Consider the following 22,037-nt stretch of genomic DNA (forward strand, 5'->3'; position numbering starts at 1 on the left):
CCTTACCTGATTGGCTTGCCTTCTTCTTTCCCATCACTGCTTACACGGTCACATGGCATCAGTCTTGTTGTTTTCGGATTGTTTAAGGCTGCCGGTAACCCTTGCATGATCCTCACAGAACTGTGGAGTTGGAGTCCATCACCAAAAATGTACAGACTCTGACTCCTAATAACTTTAACTTTAAAAAACACTGAAAATAAGAAAATCCAACCCTGTTTTTAAAGGAACAGTAACAGCAAAAATTAACGCAATTAACGCGGTGTGCTGAATTGGACACCGGCGCGCCAAATTGCCCGCTGACCCCCTCCCACCCCCCGTTCCTTGGAAAAAAATGTGGCTCTTTTTTGGTCCTCGGCCCAAAAAAGGTTGTAGACCCCTGTTTTAAAGGAACGACAATATAATGTAGTGTTGCCCTGCACTGGTACAACTGGTGTGTTTGCTTTAGAAACACAGTTATAATTTATATAAACAAGCTGCTGTGTAGCCATGGGGGCAGCCACTCAAGCACAGGACACACAGTAGATAACAGATATACTCTGAAGAATCCCATTGTATGCTACAGAGCTTATCTATAATCTGTTGTGTTTCCTGTGCCTTTTCTCCTTTGCAGCTTTGAATGGCTGCCCCATGCCTATATAGCAGCTATAGGAGAGTTTCTGAAGCAAACACACCAGTTGTACCAGTGCAGCACAACAGTAGTTTATGTTGTCATTACTTTAGGACACTTTACTTTTTTGTTGTTACTGTTCCTTTAAGGACAATACTTTGTCAATTAATTAAATTTAATTTTTGATTATATTTATCAGCTATTCTACAGTTATACACCAGGTTAAATTAATATGTAAGTTCTTTTAGGTTTTCCAACTGTTTTTGGTTTATGTAGTTTAACTTTGATTTTGGTTTAGAATTACCAAAGGATATGGTTTATGTTGTATGTTGTGTACTTAACTTCTTTCAATCAACATGGAAAATACATTAGTAACAGTAACACCAAAAAATTAAAGTGTTTCAAAGTTATTAACATACAATATACTGTCAGCATGCACTGGGAAAAGTGGCATGTTTGCTTCAGAAAGGCTACTATAGTTTATATAAATAAGATGCTGTGTAACCATGGGGTGAGCCATTCAAGCTGCTGGAAAAAAGGAGAAAAGGCACAGGTTGCATAGCACATAACAGATAAAACACCATTGTATTGGCCAGAGCTTATCTCTGGTATGTAACCTGTGCCTTTTCTCCTATTTTCCAGCAGCTTGAATGGCTGCCCCCATGGCTACACAGCTGCTTGTTTATATAAACCAGTGCTGTCCAACTGGGGGTCCGTGGCCCCCACATAAAAGTCTGCCCGCTATGACATACTTATCTGGATATTCTGCACGATGAGTTTTCTTGTTTGTGCTTTCCCACAGAATACATTCTCATGCCTGTGTGCCATACTGTCCCTGCCCTATGATCTCTGTGTGTGCCATACTCTGCCTGCCCTATGATCTCTGTGTGTGCCATACTCTGCCTGCCCTATGATCTCTGTGTGTGCCATACTCTGCCTGCCCTATGCTCCCTGTGTGTGCCGTACTCTGCCTGCCCTATGATCTCTGTGTGTGCCATACTCTGCCTGCCCTATGATCTCTGTGTGTGCCATACTGTCCCTGCCCTATGATCTCTGTGTGTGCCATACTGTCCCTGCCCTATGATCTCTGTGTGTGCCATACTCTGCCTGCCCTATGCTCCCTGTGTGTGCCGTACTCTGCCTGCCCTATGATCTCTGTGTGTGCCATACTCTGCCTGCCCTATGATCTCTGTGTGTGCCATACTCTGTCTGAGGTAAATCTGTTGGGGGTATGTTAGCATTTGGAAATACTTGTTAGGGGTCCCCAGGGTGTTTAATCATGTGCTGGGGGTGCTGTGTTATCCAAGGGGAAGAGGAGGCATATGGATTTAAGAGTATGTCTTAATATGACATAGTAAACTTGTTCCACATGTGAGTGATAAGTGATATCCCTGCAGTGAGCACCAACCATTTGTTTTTTTGGTGCGCTAGTGTGGACATGGTCTTAAAAGTTCTTGTGGTAGGTAACATGGGTGTAGTTTTAAGTAGGTGTGGTATAAAACAGGGAGTGGTCAACACTGGCTTCCATTATGGTCCCTCCCCCACATAGGCCAGAAAAATGACGGCCCTCAGTGCCACAGAAGTTTGACAGCACCGATATAAACTATAATAGTCTTCCTGAAGCAAACACACAGCTTTTACCAGTGCATGCTAACAGTACCTCACCAATATCTCTCAGAGACTGCAAAGTGCAAATTCAAAGGAGACACAAAGCCACAATTTGGAGCTAAACAGATTATGGGTTTTCTGGATAATAAGTCCCATACAGTGACAGACAGAACCTCCAAGGGACCAGCAGAGAACCTGACTTTCAGGGCCAATGGTGGGGGTGAGAAAATCATGTAAACATTAAATAAACCCAATAGGCTGGTTTTGCTTCCAATAATAATTATACAGGCATGGGACCTATTATCCAGAATGCTCGGGACGTGGGGTTTTCCGGATAATGGATCTTTCTGTAATTTGGATCTTCATACCTTTGGTCTACTAGAAATTCATGTAAACATTAAATAAACCCAATAGGCTGGTTTTGCTTCCAATAAGAATGAATTATACAGGTATGCGACCTGTTATCCAGAATGCTCAGGACCTGGGGTTTTCCAGATAATGGATCTTTCTGTAATTTGGATCTTCATACCTTAAGTCTACTAGAAAACCATGTAAACATTAAATAAACCCTATAGGCTGGAAATATTAAAGAAAAGGAAATATTTTCTTAAAATTTGGATTATTCTAATCAAATCAACTCTATGGGAGACGGCCTTCCTGTAATTTGAAGCTTTCTGGATAACAGGTTTCCGGATAATGGATTCCATACCTGTCCTAGATTGCTTCATATGCAAACAAAAGCAGTTGATCGTATTCAACTGCGGAATGAAAGTGTTGTGTATAATGTATAAAGCTAAGTAATGATAGTGGGAAACTGTTGACGGAGGTCTGTAATTCTATGGGGCTTTCCCTATGACATCACAGGATTCCCCTGCTTTTGTTATGACTATATTGAAAAGGAGGGGAGTTAAAGCCCCAGTATCAGTAGTAAATATTTGCCCGTGTTTATGGAAAACATGAGTGCATTTATTGTAACAGGGTGTCTTGTATAAGGCAAATCTAAAAAACCTCGCAACCACATCCATCTGCTTTGACGTGCTGTCATTTCTACAGCTGCTGATATCATTCTAAATATACCCGCATTACTGATTCAGTACACGCGTGAGTTGCAAGAGCCGAAAACAAATGCAAAAAAAAATCTCCCTGGTTGCTTGTATTTTTAGCAACCGCGCAATGCTTTGTAATTCGAACTACGGTGAGCTGTGCTGGGAACTGCTGCTTTGTAAAAGAATCTGCAGTCTCTTTTATCAACCTTGATTTGTTCAGACATCAGTGTTTTTTAGGTGTTTTTAATGGACCATATTACTTAGGGGCATATTTATCAACTTCGAAATTCGAATTCAAAAAGACCAACCGAAATAAAGTCTAAGTTTTTTTTTTATCTAATAGGTCCACATTGGGCCGAATTAGAATTGTACAAATTGAAGGAATAGTGCATTCGATCGAATTCGATTTGAAGTTTTTCCTCAAAAATTTTTCAAAGTCCACCAATTGACTCCAAATAGGTTCTAGGAGGTCCCCCATAGGCTAAAACAGCAATTCGGCAGGTTTTAGATGGCGAACGGTCGAAGTCAAATTTTTACAGAGACAATACATGATAAATTTCGATATTCAAATTGAATTTGGACTATCCCCTAGTCGAAGTACACAAAAAATAGCTTGAAATTTGAATTTTTTTTCATTCGAAAGTTCACCTCGACCTTTGATAAATCTGCTCCTTAATCATCATTTTTAGTATGCTGTAAATGGTGTTCAAAGTGAAATCATTTATGTATTTTCTTTTATAGCACAACAAGTACATCGGGAACTCAGTATAGAGGGAAAAAGAGAGAGCCCAGAAAACTCCTATGCAGGAATCCAAATTACCCCGATGAAGTAAAATAAGAACTTTGCTGTAATATGTTTTTTGTATTTACCTATAATTGTGAATGTGCTCCCTGGGGTCGGCTTATGGACTAAACTAATTCATTGGGTGCAGGGTTAAGGGGTGATATGGCCATATAAGCATATTTGTATAACAGCCATTTACTTCGTATAGGTTTAGGACCTGTTATCCAGAATGCTTGGGACTTGGGGATTTCCGAATAAGGGATCTCTCTGGATCTTCATACCTTAAAGGACTTGTTCACCTTTAGGTTAATTTGGAATTGGAGGCAGGAAGGACTGAGTGGCGTCTAGCATGAATATACAGAGGTGCAAAGATTGCATTTTAACGCCAGTTTTTGTGCAACTGACTACGGGGGGGATTTGCAGGAGCTGCACTGCCTTTGCATTTATAAATGGCACCAGTGCCAATAAAAAATAATCTAGCAGAGGGGCTGTTCTGCATAAGCAGTTATCTGTGGGTCAGGGATCCTGACAGTCAGGTAGTTGTTTTAAATCAAGTACAATACAAAACTAGAGCAGACAAAAGCTGGCCATAGACGTGCAGATTATGATCCTATGTCGATCCGTGCCAATCTTCAGACCTGAAACTAAACATTCAGATTAATATATAGGAATAAAGAGAATACATCACTCAATGCTCAGGCCATTAATTGACAGAAAGCAATCGTATGAAAGTTATGTCCGCCAAATAGTAGTGACAGTCTCCCATTGATATCGTCAGATAGGCAACACATGCAAGACAGGCCCGGACTGGCAATCTGTGGGTTCTGGCAAATGCCAGAGGGAATGCTGTATGGTTCCATAGAATGTTACTATATAGTGGGCTGGTAGGGGGCTGTTTGGGCCTCTGTGTACTTGGAATGGCAGGGCCTATTTTGACTCCCAGGCCTGATGCGAGATATTATCATTAGCCAATATAATCTTTTAACCTGTCAGATCGTCTGAACGACCAATGGTATGAAAAATATCTGGACACTCCACATACGGTTCGAAAATTTACGAAACAAAGGTTCATACGATAGTATCTTTGCGTCTATAGTCATATTTTGTCTTGTGTATGTGCAGTAGATGAGGATTAATAATCTTTACCCTGTTGCTTATGCGTCAGTCTAAGTCTGCAGAGACAAAAGGTACAAAACATGGCGGCGCTGAGATACCTTTTTCCCCTAGGCCAGTTTGCACTGATTCCCTAAGTGTATGTATATTTTATTTACACAGCACTACCTATATACACAGCAGAAGTACCTTACTTAATACCTGTTCATATATTGTCAATTCCATTGGTGCTTTATGTACTCGCTCTTTGTTTACAGAATGGTGCTAGGCATTGCAGCTACAGTATGTTAGGTGTATATAATATATAGTATATATAATATAATTGATTTTTTTCTGCTTGATCATGGCATTGATAACTGGCAGTAAGTTGGAATACACCTGTTTTAAAAAATGTAAAACCCTTGCTTTCTGCAAATTTTAGATGATTGTCACAATATTGCTATGTATCCTATGTTAATTAATTGCTCCCTTGTCTTTGCTCTGCCTTTCAGGTGTAAAGAAAAAGACTGACCTTCCCTCCAGAATGAATATGTGCAAAGATTTTACCACGTTCAAGTGGAGGACAATCACTAAGTTGAGAAAAATGTGAAGATCCAAGAGTCATATTACTGGTCTGGGAAACAGAGATCCAGCAGCCAGTTGCTGCCCACATTCAGACATTGTCTCTCTTCAGGCGTCCTGTCAATGGCAACCCAAAGGAGGCGCTTTGTAAAAGAATTTAATCCTCACATCACATGCTACATCTGCAAAGGTTATCTGATTAAGCCAACCACAGTCACAGAGTGCCTGCATACATGTAAGTAGATTCCAACAAATCACAAAATCTAAACAAGCCTGTTGTGAAATCATCAGTGTTCTAACGCTTGCTGGGAAGTGGACCGAGGAAGGGATCCAAGTTTTCTAGATAGTCAGACTGGTAGATAGAGCCAACTGCATCGAACCTTGTCTGTCTTTAAAATCTTTTCTGATAGAGGTTCTTGAGGACTTATGTGATGTTCCCAAAATACCTCAAGGATGCAAGTCACAGTGAGAAGCCAAGTTACCAGATTTTTTTTTTTAGTCACTTTAAGGGGCAAATTTATCAAAGGTCGATTTTCGAAGTAATACATATACTTCGGAATTTCGACCATCAAATGGCTATACTTCGACTTCGAATATCGAAGTCGAAGTATTTTTTACCGAAGTTGACCGTTTTGAGGTCGAAGTAAAAGCATTCGATCGAACGTTTAAATCGTTCGAATCGATCGATTTGAAGAATTTCAGCGATCGATCAAACTATTTAACTTTGACTTCAAGAGACAGTACTTCGATTATCGAATGGTCGGTTATTCAAACGATTTTACTTCGAACCAATGTAAGTATCCAAAAAAATTACTTCGAATTTCAAATTTTTTTACCCTCAAATTCACTTCGACCCTTGCTAAATCTGCCCCTAAGACTGCATTTGTTTGTAAGACAAAAATCACAGGCTTTCTTTTCTTAAAAAAAAAACAGTATTTTTCATTTAACACATGAAATTAATTAAAATAATTGTCAGGAGTTGAATTTCAAAATTTGACAAAATGCATGCTCATCCAACAAAATATTAAAGCAACCAGTATTCCAATGTAGGAAAACATCAATTACAGCGATAGAGATCTCTGCTACAATTGTTTGAGGAAATCTAATTCTATGATCTATGCCTCTGGGAGGGCTAGTATTTACAGAACAAAGATATTGTCTAATAATAATCATGTAATTTTTTCAATTTCTCTCCTAGTTTGTAAGACTTGCATTGTTCAGCATTTCGAAGAAAGTAACGACTGTCCTAAATGTGGAAATCAAGTGCATGAGACAAATCCTTTAGAGATGTTAAGGTAAGAAGTAAATGCATTCGAGGACCAAAAGCTACAGCAGTTGGAAGTACAGTCCTGGATACTCATTAAATAACATTGATGTTTAGTTCATGCTTTTGGTACAATATTTTATTCTAGTGTATTAATCAAGGACTGGTATCTTCTTTGTAACAGGCATTTACAGTACTTTTAATATAGGGAGGTTCAGACTGATTGCCCAAGAAGAAAGAATCATGCAGTGCCAAGGAAATTAAATCTAGTGTCCCTGTTGATCTTCTCTACACTAGCACAGCATACTCTTGGGTTGTTTATAGTGTTTCTGAGAGCTTATATATATATATATATATATATATATATATATATATATATATATATATATATTACACACCTTACTCCCCTAGTAGCCTAATACTGCATAGGCTTTATTGTCCACTATGAATTTTTTCCAGGGCATGCAACAAAACATTCAAGTTACATTCCAACCAAGATAAATGTAAACCGCCAGTGGTAATTATATGTAATACTGGTAATTATGCACAGTTGCTGGGTACCATTACCCTAATGCAAAAATGTGCCCTTTAAGTGCCAGCAGAATTTTGCATTTCATTTGTTTTTTTTTTAAATATTTGTGCTCTCTCACTTTAGTGGAATTTACTGGGGGGGGAGTATTTTTCGTTTACCTAGGAAAACTATACATTGTGTTTTTCAGGAGATCCAGCGCTTTAGTGTATTTCCACTCTGGGAACAAGATTTAGACCTCAAAATACAGAAAATTGCCATTTATCACAATATAGGGATTTATAACAGAAACATATTTTATTTCATGCACAAAAATTCAATTGTTTTGGAAAGCGTCAAGTTTCTTGAACGTTCCAATAGCAGATATGTGTATTTCTGACTTCTATAGATCAAAAACTCAGTAAATAACTGAATTTCAAAGCACTATAGTTGAATATGGCGTACTTTGGATTCCAAAGCCAATAAATCCTGGTATAGTAGGTTGACCCCAGGAAGCCATATATTTTTGAAAAGTGCAGATTTTGTCGAATCCAAAATGAGTAATCATGTTTTTCTACTCCTAATTACCAAACATTGAAGCTTTTCTAAAGTGGTTTCTATAAAAATGTATGCAAATTCGAAAAAATAACCTCAAAACTTTCATTTTGCAATCTCCCACATAGCATTAGGTACCAAGATAAAACATTCTAAATATAAATGCTAGAGGTCTACTGATCAGTATAATGCCCAATATGCATAGAATTACCAAATTATGTGGCGTACAGAGACCCCCAAATGCAAATAGTGCATATAAATGTTCATGTCTGACACTCTGGCTGCTGCAGGATAAGCACCGGTGTGTGTATTATGTGCCATAAGACCCCCCCCTAACATTATGGAGACCCTAGAAAACCCATATATTTTCAGAAAATACACATTCTGATTAATTTAAAATTGGTAAATACATCTTTCTACTGCAAACTACCAAACTGCAAAGCTATACTGAAAGTAGCGTTTTTAATGAAATTTATGAAAATCATCACAAAGCTTGCATTTCACCCAATTATATGCCCCACATTATTTAACGTATCCGCATAAAACACCCTAAATATTAACGCTATGGATCCACTGAACAGTTTGATGCCCAATATGCATAGATTTACCAATTTATGTGGCGTACAGAGACCCCCAAATGAAAACAGTGCATATGATTTTTTCACTGCTGACAATAATAGCACGCGGTATGTGTATTATGTGCCATAAGACTTCCTAACAGTAGGGAGACCCTAGAAAACCATATATTTAAGTACACATTCTGACAAATCCAAAACAGGTAAATACGGTTTTCTACTGCATGCTACAAAACTGCAAAAATCCTTTCTAAACGTAGCAGTTTTTATGCAATTTCCAAAAATTGTCATAAAGCTTGAATTTTGCCCCATTATATGCTACACATTACTTAACGTATCAGCATAAAACACCCGAAATATGAACACTATGGGTCTACTGAACAGTATGATGCCCAATATGCGTAGATTTACCAAACTATGTTGGTAGCACCCAAATGAAAACAACTCAATACAATATAAGCACCCGTTATATGTATTATGTGCCATAAGACTCCCTAACAGTAGGGAGACTCTAGAAAACGATATTTTTGGAAAGTACGCACTCCAAAATGCGTCTTTCTACTGCAAATTATGAAACATAGCATTGTACCAACATAAAGCACCCTAAATAAGTTTGCCAGGAGCCTACTGAACAGTATGATGCCCAATATGCATAGATTTACCAAACTATGTGGCATTCAGAGACCCTCAAATGGATATACAGCAGGCAAAATTTCCATGGGCAAAGAACAATGCAGATTGCAATAAAATCACTTAATCACTAAAATTCAATAAAAGCACTAAAATCAATGTTTGTTTTTTTTTGTCTTGTGTAATAAGCAGTCAGAATAATAGTTTGAGTATTTTATCTTTGCCAAATAGGTTTTTACGGACAGAAACAAGTGAACAACACCTACGTAGAACTGAAAATGAATAAGATTTCTAAAAATGCAATAAAACGGCTAAAAATGCACCAAAATCACCAACAATGGTATATAATCTCTGAAATAACATAGCAAAGGTATTGCGCAGTGCAGTTACCGGTAGTAAATATGCTATTCACAATGGCAATATAACCGTTTTTTCAGGCAAAAAAACCCCCACAATCCAGTAAAAAAAAAAAAAAGCTATAAAATTGTGTACATGTGCGCATACACTTGGCAAAATGCATGTTGTATGCTTGTGTGCAAGTATGTGTAAGTGGTGTGAATGTGTGAAAGCCTCCCAGTCCCCCAAACATGTATGTGAGTATGTGTAAATGTAAGTGTATATTAGGGTAAAAAGTATGTGATTGTGTATTTTGTGTGTGTGTTACACTAACCTGGGGTGTGCAGGCAGCAGATCCAGCTTCACGCAAGCAGGAGGAGTGGAGGCCCTGGAGGAAGGTGTCATCATTTAGATTATGGGTTGGGGGGGCATTGCTGGGGGGAGCAGGAACTGAGGCAGCGCCAGGCAGTAGCAGACACTGTGCTTAATGGGGCCCCTGGGCGATCACGCCACAGGGGTCCCTTTTCCCGCCGCTCCACTCATTTGCCTCGGGGCTTCTGAGCGAGCGGCTTTAAAATTTCTCCCCCGCCTGGAAGTGCTGCAGAACCTAGAATCTACGTTCTGTGGCACTTACATGTTTGTCAAAAATGAACTGTGTATTTGTACATATGTTGCAGTCTTTTTGCAATGAATGTCATGTGTCACAATTAAAGATGTAATCCACTACAAAGAGCCAGTCAGCATATTCATAAAGAACCAAGGCAGCAAAAAAATGCTGTGAAAAAGCAGCTGCATTTAACACCTTTTTGATGCATTTGTTTTCAAGGTAACATCTTTGTTCTCTTGCCTAAAGATCTGCATTAAATCATTATACAACAACTTTATAAATATACGTGATTTTACACAGTGTAATGTGGCATTATGGTGCTAGTCTCTGTTGTATTTCATATTTTTACACTGTTATAAATATGCCCAATAAACTGACTACATGAGGTCTTTTGGTGATATTATTATGATATAATATTTATAATATATGTTTTAGAAAAAATTCACACACTAATTAACACTTTTATTTTTGTTTATTAAAAGGTTAGATAACACATTAGAAGAAATTATATTCAAGTTGGTTCCAGGACTGCGAGAAGGTATGCGTTTGTTTTTGGGAGACTTGATGAGATTTCTTTTACTTTGTTTTGCAGTTGTCAGTCACTGATAGAAAGTATATATTTTATTAAAACAGGGGAACAGAATCGAGAACTGGAATTTTGGAAGAGGAAACAACCTCAGGAAAATGGAGATGGTGATTTCTATTTTTACATGTTCATATTTCATCTGTGTTTAGCTTAAAATAAATGACCCTAGCATGATCTGCCTAGTTGATTCTATGCATATCTCTCTCTCTCTCTCTCTCTCTCTCTCTCTCTCTCTCTCTCTCTGGGTTGTTTTGGATAGCACTACTAATATTGTCATATCACAAGGAGCTCAGCACAAAGGGGCAACTGAGATGGAGTAGGATATTGAATATAATGATGGTGATCGAAGGAGAAAATTAGATTTCATAACAGCTAATTGAAGAGTATGACAATGGGTCTGGGGGATAAAAAAAAAACAAGTAAGAAGGGGAAAAGAGAGGAAAACAAGAAAAACTGAAGGGAGTGAAGAAGTTTGAAAAGGACAGAAAAGACCAACACGGCGATTAACAGTGGAGGGAGGGAAAATTAAGGTTTGAAAGATAAAGGGGAAGATAACTATAACAGACATGGGTAGTAAGCGTCTTCTTCCTACTAATCGCAGAACTGAAGCTGATCTACCAGCAGTTGCATACCTTCAAGACAATAACGGGGGAATGTAGTAAAAGTCGGTAACGGGAAAAACGATTCGCAATGCGAAAAATTATGCCTTTGCGCGATTTTAGCTTTGTACGAATTTAATATAGCTTTTGCGAACCTTGAAACTGTTTAGCGACCACTTCCGACAGTTTGCGAATTTTATACTTTGCGCCAATGCACGGTCAATGTAATAAAACTTCTTACTGAAAAAGTCATTATGTTTGCTCCAAAACATTACGACACCAACAAGCACTTCTTAAGAGTGCGCAACTAAAATTCCCAATGCAAAATTAAAATTCGCAATGTAATAACAGTTTAAGGAACAATATTATATTGCAAGGTTTTTATTCTTATTGGTGCGAATTGTTTTGCTCTTAGCGACTTTTATTACATTCCCCCTTAAGAGCTCTAAGTTCCAGACAGCTGGAAAGCAGCATGCAAGGCAAAATGACTGCACACAAGATGCTTTTGGGCTGTCTGGTACTAAGAACACTTCTGATTGTCTTCAAGTTGGGTAGCCGGTGGCCTCTTGTAGATCAGGATCAGTTCTGTGAGTAGCAGGAAGAAGATCGGCTGAACAGTATGGGTAGGACTACACGGACGTTTTCGGCGTGATCCGACGCCATGTAACAAGTTGCATTAGACGGAAATAAGGTAAGAGATAGAAATATTGGATGAAGTCTCACACTGTCGGATGCAGACGCAGCGTCTGCATCTGACAGTCGTGTTGTGTCGGATCAACGCTGCGACTTCATCCGACATTTCTATCTCACCTTATTTCCGTTGCATGCGACTTGTCGCAGGCGTTTTGTCGCAGCGTGTCGGATCGCGCCAAAAACGTTCGTGTAGTCCTACCCTTAAAAGCTTCTTTTATTTTTTTTTTAAAATGGTCCAGAATTTTTAATAGAAGTATATTAAAAAAAGAATGGGGGAAATAAATGTTTTCAATCCTTGACTATATGTCCCCTTCTAAATAATCAATTATTATTCTAAAATGCTATTCCTGTGTTTACAAACCCTTTGGGTCGTCTTAAGGAGAGAAATGGTGTCCTAATATTTCAGTGTTCCCATTAAGAGATAAATATAAAATGGGTTTTGGTCAGCTTCCTGGGATTAGCGTTTTTAGTTTTTGAAATTTTGCCAGTTCCCTGTAGTTCGCATTGCTTTTGTTTACTCATTTGCCAGGAGGCTTACAGCAAATATAAATAGAAGATATGGATTTCTTTTAAGAAAATGTCTTTATTTAGCAGGTGGCTTAGAAAATCATTGTTTAAAAAAAAAATGTTTATGCTATTAAAATTAATTGCAGTTATTTATAAATTGGCATTTGATGTTTGCAAGCTGTAATTTCTGACAAAAACACAAAGTGAAAAATGATTCGGAAACTATGCTACGAGAAAATATTCAAGCATTAATAAAAGCAATAGGACTGTTTTGCAATCAGTATGGATTTATGCTAAAGTGAAATCGAGCACAAGGTACTGACTGAATATCACAGAGAGAAAAACTTCTGTATATAATTAAGAATTTCTTGTAGAAGATATGATTGTGACATTTCCACTTCATTTTAAATTGAGGGGGAGGCAGGATTTTGTTCCCTCACCCTCTGAGTAATAAATTAATAAATCACTGGGAACTCCGAATCAGCAATAATTATTACTAGTATGGGATCCCTTATCCAAAAACTCATTAACCAGAAAGTCATCTTCCTTTTTTTTTTTTTTTTTTTTTTTAATTATTATTTTTTTATGTACTAACATGATATTATCTTATTTTTGATGTTAAATGATCTGCATGAATCCATATATTTGGCAAGGCAGTGCTATTGGGTTAAATCAGTTTTAGCAAACTTAAGGTACTGTGATCCACATTACAGGAAGATCCCTTACCCTTAGTTTTATCATTTTTACAGATGGAGTTGTGAATGTGAAAAGGCATAGAGACGATGAAGAGGAAAATGATGAAGACAGGGACTATCACAGAAGTGATCCACAAATTGCCATTTGTCTTGACTGCTTACGTAATAATGGCCAATCCGGAGACAACATAGTGAAGGTAAAAGTAGATTCTTATTGAACGTTAATTCACAATTATATGAAACAAGGGAATTGTGCACTATAAAGTACTTAGAAATGCTGTGCCCTCTTAGAAATGCCCTTTTATTAAAATGAAACCAACTGTTAAAAATGTTATCAGACCCAAATGGACATGAATGCAATAACAAAGATTTATAGCACTAATACAGGGAGTACCTTAAAGGATATGCCCTCTCCAATTTCAGGTAGCTTGTGCAACATTAACATCATAATAAATAAGTCACATTCATCCGTAAGAGCTCAGCATATCCCTGGGCATAAGTGTGAGTAAAGATTTTGCACCCCTGATTTTGCTCAGTTGCGTCCAGGGTCACTGTAAATTAAAGGAGAACTAAACTCTAAAAATTAATATAGCTAAAAATGTCATATTTTATATACTGAATTTATTGCACCAGCCTAAAGTTTCAGCTTGTCAATAGCAGCAATGATCCAGGACTTCAAATTATCAAGCAGAAAATGAGGTTGGCATGTAATATAAGCTGACGCTACAGGGCTGATTATTAAATTATGATGCCAATTGCACTGGTTTCTGTGCTGCAATGTAGTAATTATCTGTATTAATTACTAATCAGCCTTAAATTGTGACATTTCTATTAAATGTGTACTGTATATTGTGAGTGGGTCCCTAAGCTCAGTAAGTGACAGCAGCACAGAGCATGTGCAGTGAATCAGCAGAAAAGAAGATGGGGAGCTACTGGGGCATCTTTGGAGACACAGATCTTTACTGCTAAAGGGCTGTGATTGCCTTGGGCTGGTACAAATTCACAAAACATCATGTACAACATTTCTAGACTACTTCTTTAGTTCTCCTTTAAGGTGTTGAATAGCAGAGTGCCTACAGCTTGCAGTTTGGAAGCTCTTCCTGACTTGTGCCAATACAGAATTGGGAATGCTCTTGAATTCATATTTGTGGAATCTATGAAACAAAATCAATCCTACCAGCATCTTTTGATACATCTTTATGATTATAATTATATTTTATCAACATTATTTTTAGGGTCTGATGAAAAAATTCATCCGTTGTTCAACTCGTGTAACTGTTGGGACGATTAAGAAGTTTTTGAGTTTAAAATTAAAACTTCCAAGCACATATGAGGTAAGATCTGTTTGAGAAGCTAATCATAATTTGATATGACAAAGTGATATTAACCACTGCAAAATGGTGTATGTTTTAAATGTTTAGACATAACGGCCTTGAATAAATTCATTGGGGAACAAAATTCTCTTGATTGACTTCTGGTCAGAGTTGTTACATGTTACATTACACAGATACACAAGGATTTGCAATTTAGCTCCATCTTGCCCAAAGTATCATTTAACGAGATCTAGATTGTCATTATTATTTCTTACTTCTGTAGGCTGCATGAGCAAAAATATTGCTTATTCTTCCATTTAAGTTGTTCACATTGGAGTTCAAGGGGGTTATTTACTAAAATCCAAATTTATCACATTGTCCCAATAAGAAAAACTCGACCAAATTCCCATGCCCGATTTTGCCTTATTTATTAACAAATAACCTTGATTTAATCGGATTGTTAAAAAATCATATAATTTTTTTTGGGGCTTTTCTCCTGAAAAGCTCTATTTTTTTGAGAAAACCCAGAAAAAGTCAGATTTTCAGGCTAAACCCATCAAAGAACATGATAACTTCAATTTGGAATAGGTGCCTCTCCCATTGACTTATACAGAACGTTGACAGGTCTGATATGGCAGATTTTGGATTTGGGCTTTCCCCGATGTTTTTTTTCTCCATGTCCTGACATCGTTATACTTGATATGGGGCCCATTTATTAAACTTACATTTTTTTCTGGTCAAGGTTTTTAGTGTGAAAACTCGTGGAAAAAAACTACAGTTTTTAGAGATTTACCCCAAAGCTGCTAAAATCTGAATCTGAAAATACACCGGCATCTCTAACCAGTCAAGGTCATGTAAAAGTCAAAAGAAGATGTCCCTGTTTCTTGACATTGTGATCTGCTCTGGATAATCCAAAAAAATCCAAAAAGTAGAGTTTTCTCAGAGAAAATCGCACTATACGAATTGATGCTAGATTTTGTTGTGACTGTTTGCAGCTCCAATTTTTTCAGAGAAAAATGATTGATAAATGAGCTAAAATCGTGAAAGGGAGTACGGTCGACTTTGTTTTCACAAAGAAACTGAGATAAATTTGAGTTTTACTTTCTGATTTATGTGGTTTTAGAGAGTTTTGAAATCACAAAAAAATTATTTTCACTAATACCACGAAAAAGCTCCTTTTCACTAAAATCTCAAATGTCAGTTAATTTATTAAAAGACCCTAATATATAATGCACAAACAAAAACAAAGGGAAGAATCGAAACACAAACGAGTGTCAAAAAACATGAAAATCTCTAAAATAAGGAAAGATTTTACAATTGGAAAAGGACAGACCCCATTGGCTTCTACATGATCTCAACTTTTAGAAGGCAAAGTTTTGTATTGGTGTTTTTCGTGGTTTATACATTTAATAAATTATGAATTGGTAAAATCCTAAAAATACGATTTGGAGAAATGAAAAAAAATACGAATGTTTGTTAATCAGCCCCTTAGTGCCATTGCAACTCACTATTCTAAACAGAAAAGTATTACAGTTTTTATAACATGTTGATCAAATGATATACATATAAATGTTAACAATATTCAGTTTGTTTATATGCTAAATAATATGACACATACCTGTGTTTTTTGACAGCTGGATGTACTATGCAATGGTGAAATTATGGGGAAGGACCATACGATGGAGTTCATATACATGACAAGATGGCGACTGAGGGGTGAAAATGTACGCAGCCCTTTTATGTTTTGTAATAGTATTATTTAAATTACTATTTATACCTTACCTGACAATATTTTTCTTATTTATTGCCAAGTCTTGTAGTAAAGGTCAATGTTGAACAACACAATGATTCATATGAACTTAGAGGACCAATATTTCATAGTTAACACCCAACATCCAGTCCTTACCTGGTTGGTGGACTTATAACACTGGAGACTATGGGAGATAACCTTCCTGTAAGTCAGAGCTTTCTGGATAACAGATCCTATTCTTTTATAATATTAGTATTAGTCAGCCAAAAGCCATTTTCAGTTCAGCTTATAGCGGAACTATCGTGAAAATACAAGTTCAGCACACTGAAATAAGAAACTTTCTAAATACAATCAATTTAATATTCTGTACCGTTTCTGAAATAATTCCTTTCTCAGTATCAGTTTCTCCTCATTCTGTCTTTATTCAGGAGTTGGGTGTCAGGTGAATGATCCAATATATCTTATAGGGGGCTCCTTTTGCCTAGAAGATGTATTAGAGCTCACTCTATTAAAATTACCAGACATCATGTCTCTCTACATGCAGAATTTTGTGCAAAAGGCAGTTTTGTTAGATTTTGTTTGTACTGGAATCAATTATTTGAGTGAGCTCTAATACATCTGCTAGGAAAGGAAGCCCCCCTATAAAATACATTGGATCATTCATCTGACACCCAACTGTTGCATGAAGACAGAATGAAGAGAAACAGATGCTGAGAGAGGAATAGTGAATATACAATGCAGAAGTTTTACTTGATTGTATTTAGAAAGTTTCTTACTGTAGTATGAGGAAGCTTATATTAAATTTTCATTGCGATAGTTCCCCTTTAAGTTGAAAGTGACGTTTAAGGCAGGACAAGCTCAATAAGTGCACCTAAAGTGTTGTGTAGTATTATTGTATACTAGCTAATTCTGGTGTGTTTCAGAGAAATGTGTCTGGGGATAGCTAATAAAATGGCATAGCTTTGGCTCTTCATTTAGACTTAGAAATCCTGGTATAAATTTTCCTCTTTCTTGGAGAAACTATGATAGGCATTGAAGATGACTGCAGTATAAGGTAGCTTTTTAGAAACCCAGTAACAGAGCCACTAGCTGGCTTATGATCACTGCTTTTTTCCTAAAGCTGTCCATTTTAGCTGCAGATACTGCCCCTGCTCATCTATTGGCAGGTAATTTGACAGTGTATGGGGCCAAACTTACAGCCAGCATGACCATTAAGTGACTGAGAATGCAAAAAGGGGCAGGTTTAAAAACCCTATTGAGAGAAGATAGCTTTCGACTGTGGGTGGGCTCCTCTCTGGATAGACCAACACAGGCCCCTATTATTATCCAAACATTGGGCCGTGTGTGAAATTAGCTCAATTTGGCCAAGAGTAGTTAAAACGGGCAACGATATTCCAATCTGTCAGCTATCTCTAGTTTTAGGGTTAGTAAAACTTAATTTGATTTTCTGAGTAGGTATTTGTTGAGTAACGAAACTCATGAACAGAAGTTCTTGACATTGTTCTAGGATAGATTTGTCTGGATCTATTTAAAACCCTAGGCCATTGAGGAAGTAAATCATCAGGATATTAGACTAATAATTCTCTAGATGTAGGTGTCCCACTGTGGCCTTCATTCAGGAGAATGTGTTGGATGCATTCGAGAGGCTGGAAACCACTGTGTTCAATTGGAAATGCTATAATCCCCAATAAAACCATAGCTATTTCCCCACATACTGCCCCCACGTCCTGCAGCAGGTCAGGTACCCTCAGGTTACCCACAAAAAAAGTAGCACCCTGCGGAATGAGGGGAGGATTTTCAGGTGCGAGTATACCCGTGGGTTTGCGGAGTCGCGGGTCGGGTTTCCGATCTTATCTAAATTTCTTATCTTATGTAATATTGTTTATATTTTAGTCCTTTTAAAGTTTTACAAAACTTGTTTCTGTCCCGTCAACTTTTGATGACGTCACTTCAGGTTTGCATCAACATCACTAGCTGTTTGAGGGTGGTTGGTGGGTTGTGTGTCGGGTTGCGGATAAGGCAGTTGCGGGTCCGGTAGCGGATCAAAGTGAGTAAATATGCGGGTCAGGTCCGGGTTTTAGAAATTGGTTCCACACAGAACTCTACCACGTACCCCTTAAATTGCATGTTCTTATATGGGAGTTAAGGGATATTTTCCCTTTTTGGTTGTGCACAACTTAAGTTATAAAGTGATGTTTTTTCTTGCCTGTGTAAGAATTCTGAAGTCACTTGGCCTATTTTCAAAGTAGTTCAGTTCAAGGCTATGTTAGTGGTCCAAGAATTGGTCAATTGCTTTAATAGCCTTTCAGCCAAAATTCCTAAAATATTGGCAAATCCTAAGATCTCTTCCTTAATGCTTTTCAAGGAGCCAAGGGAGCTGCTGTAGTTGTTCACTATTTATTGTGTGTACAGTCCAGATCTGGATTCGTGTAGTATCTAGCCTATCTCGTTTTTCAACAAGGCACCAGCATTTGTTGTGTTGAATTATGAAACTTCTATCGACAAATTAATTTGCATAAGTTCCATACTATTCATATACAATATTATGCAGTAGTTATCGTAACAAATAGATACCTGTTTATAGCGTTGTTAGGACCAGATGTTCTTACTTTAAACATGACCGTTATTGAATACTTTAGTTTCTACATGCAATTGTGGATGTCTGTTTCTGATCAGGGCATCCTCTCCTTCACAGTTTCAGTATGAGAAAAGCTCGACTTCACTGCACATGTCTCTCACCGAAACTGCACGCGGAGTTTCAGAGGCATCCACAATCGTATGTATAAATTAAACCACACTTTTATATGTCGTGAAGTCAGTGTATATTGTTTACTACCGTGTTAGAAAGAAAAGATATATCATATAATACACAAGAGCCATGGATAGCCTGTCAATTATATACTTAGTGATGTCATCCGTTATAATCTGCATCACATGACTCACTGAAACTATTATAAGAAATAATGTACCAATGTTGGAAAATGTGAGGATATTAGAAGTGACCTTGGTCCTGACCTGTCTTCCTGGTCTGTATTTAGGACGGCACTTGGCCTTCAGCCTCTCACTTTTATATGAAATATAAAACATTGAACATTGAAATATAATATCCATATATTTTACAATTTGGGGGTACATTAATCCCTATTTTATTTTCTGTCCAAAGACACTAGTCAACTGAGGACTGGGTAAATGTTAAAGGGGAACTCCGGCTTCCAAACCAAAATTTGATAAAGAGACCCACATAACACAGAAACCCCTTATATACCCATCAGAGTAATCTTCAAAAAGTATGAATAAATTTAATTTCTATGCTGAAATCCAGCTGTTTAACAGTTCTTCTCTTTCTGCATCATTTGAAATCCTGACAGGGAAGGAAGGACTAAATTTTGATGTTACAATTGTAACTTCTCCACAGTTTACAGACAGCATGCAGGAACTACATAACCCACAATGCATTGCACTGTGATGTTCTGTTTCTTATTGAAATCACTTGTGTAGGGAATTGTGGGGTTTGGAGGATGCAGGCTGAGGACAGGTGGCTGTTGATACAAAGTAACAGTAGTCAGCCAGCTCAGCAAAGTAGTCAGACTGATCAGCAGGGAGCTAGGCTTAGGGAACTGTTCCAAACCATTAAAATCATGAGAAGTCTGCTTATTTTTAAATTGTTTTATATCGTAAATTTGCTTGAAATTATGTTTACTTTTCAAAAAGCTTAAGTTATGTTTGTGTGGATTTCCCCTTTAAGTGAAGGAAAGCTTATTAAAGCATTAAATGCATATAACTCACACAGGGGAAGAAGAAGTAGGGCATTTGCAAAGTAATTACCAGAACAAAAGAAAAAATTCGAAGTCATGAAGGGGAGGTTAGCAAGTGGAAGAGAAAACAATTGTGTAGATATATAAAATGTAACAACAGTGAAGGTGTTTGTCATAGTAGTTATGGGGAGGAAGGGGAGATGCATTTATTTAAGCTGTAGATTAATGCAGTGTTAACTCATCATTTGATATTTTGATATTAATGTTTATAACTGCCGTTGGACTTATGTAGGGATATGCTGTTTGCACACGGAACTATTAGCAAAAAAAACAGCATTTGGTAAATTAAATCAGATGTTTGTGGATCACTATGCAGGGATTCTTTAGCGTGCAAGAACTAAACCCTAAAAATGAATAGTGCTAGCTAGAAATAGCATATCTATATGTTGAACTTATTGTAGCAGTCTAAGGGGGTTATTTACTAAACTCGAATTTATCTGGTAAAGCTTTTTGGGGGAAAAAACTCAAATTATTAGTTTTCGAGATTTATTATACCCCAATACTGCAAAAACCAGAATCAAAAAATCCGCTAACTCAGACCTGTGAAGGTCCTGTATAAGTCAATGGCAGAGTTCCCTATCCCAATTGTAAGTTATCATGGTCTGCGTTGGGTTTAGCCCCGATAATCCAATAAATATGGGGTTTTCGTGCAAAAACCCGAACATTTTTTAGCAATTATGGAAACTAAATCCGAAAAAAATCAGACAAAGTGGGCTTTTGCTCAATTTTATCAGTTTTTTTCCCAATCTGATTTATTTGAGTTAAAAAAAATCAGACATGGAAGTTTGGTCTAGGTTTTTTTATTTCAATTATGAGCTAAATTCGATTTTAGTAAATAACCCCCTAAATGTTCACCATCTATTTAGTAGTAATGATCCAGGCCTTCTAATTTGTCACAAGAGCTCACCATCTCAGATTTTGTTAGAGGTGTCAGTCTGAGCAGCTGTCGAGAAGCTAAACTTGGGGGTCGTCACAAATCATCAAGCAGAACATGTGGTTTGCCTGTTCTAGAAGCTGATGATATTCCATTCTGATGCTAAATGCACTGGTTTCAGATCTGAATGATTTGCTAAATTTTGCTATTCATATTCCATATTTACAGTTTATTGTGGTCCCTAAGTTCAGGTAACTGACAGCAGCACAAAGTATGTTCAGTGAATCAGCAGAAAAGAAGATGTTGACATCTTTGGAGACACAGATCTTTACTGTTTAAGGGCTGAGATTGCCTTTGGCTGGTACAGAAGCTGAAACATAATGAACAATATTTCTGCCCTACTTAAGCTTTACTTCTCCTTTAAGGATTAGTGTTTTGATGCCATGGTTACAGTACTAACCTGACTTTTTTAACTTTCTTTTTTTACCAACACTCTTCTCAGTGACAATTCCATAATTCATAATAAATATGGCACCAAGGCTGCTCTAAAGTGCTGCCATTCTTTATCGGGTTTCCATAGTCCAAGATCGTTCCTGCGGGCCCCGAGTCACCATAACTGCTTAGCCAGATTCCTTTACCTGTAGCACAGAGGCTGAGATTCCCACTTTAACGGGTTTCCTAGAATTCTACCCGCACAAAAGCTGCTGTAAAACCAATCTATGATCTCTGTATATATTTACATTAGCTTTCCCCACACCTGCTTAGCTTCAGCTGCCAGGAGTTAGATCTCTGGCACTACATTTTGGCTAAGCTCAGGGCTGCCTCGTACACCTGCTGGAAATTTAGTTGGGGTAAAGCCAGGCATGCAAGATCACTGACATTGCAGCTAGCTTGTAATACACGTACTTCTCTTTTTCTAATGGATTCATCTCTTTTGGACAATGGGGAGTGATCTGTGAGTGTGGCGTTAGAGCAGTTTGGTGTTTGTGCCGAATGGTCAGTATTTGGCAT

At 37.5% G+C, this 22,037-nt stretch overlaps 1 protein-coding gene across 5 annotated transcripts in view; it reads left to right on the forward strand.

Annotated features, from left to right (window-relative positions):
- pcgf5.L (polycomb group ring finger 5 L homeolog) overlaps positions 1-22,037 on the forward strand; it is a 58,433-nt gene that overhangs the window by 32,187 nt on the left and 4,209 nt on the right. For 3 of the 5 annotated variants that reach the window (XM_041568754.1, XM_041568756.1, XM_018225325.2), the window contains 8 exons: positions 5,650-5,954; positions 6,918-7,014; positions 10,677-10,732; positions 10,828-10,887; positions 13,329-13,471; positions 14,510-14,608; positions 16,222-16,311; positions 19,033-19,113. In XM_041568754.1, the coding sequence (XP_041424688.1) occupies positions 5,843-5,954; positions 6,918-7,014; positions 10,677-10,732; positions 10,828-10,887; positions 13,329-13,471; positions 14,510-14,608; positions 16,222-16,311; positions 19,033-19,113 (738 nt within the window). In that variant the 5' untranslated portion in view covers positions 5,650-5,842. Of the gene's footprint in view, positions 1-4,002; positions 4,110-5,649; positions 5,955-6,917; positions 7,015-10,676; positions 10,733-10,827; positions 10,888-13,328; positions 13,472-14,509; positions 14,609-16,221; positions 16,312-19,032; positions 19,114-22,037 lie in introns of all 5 variants that reach the window. The other 2 variants (XM_041568755.1, XM_018225327.2) reach the window with 2 other exon arrangements.

The sequence above is a fragment of the Xenopus laevis genome, chromosome 7L (genome assembly GCF_017654675.1).
Source record: "Xenopus laevis strain J_2021 chromosome 7L, Xenopus_laevis_v10.1, whole genome shotgun sequence".
NCBI lineage: Eukaryota > Metazoa > Chordata > Amphibia > Anura > Pipidae > Xenopus > Xenopus laevis.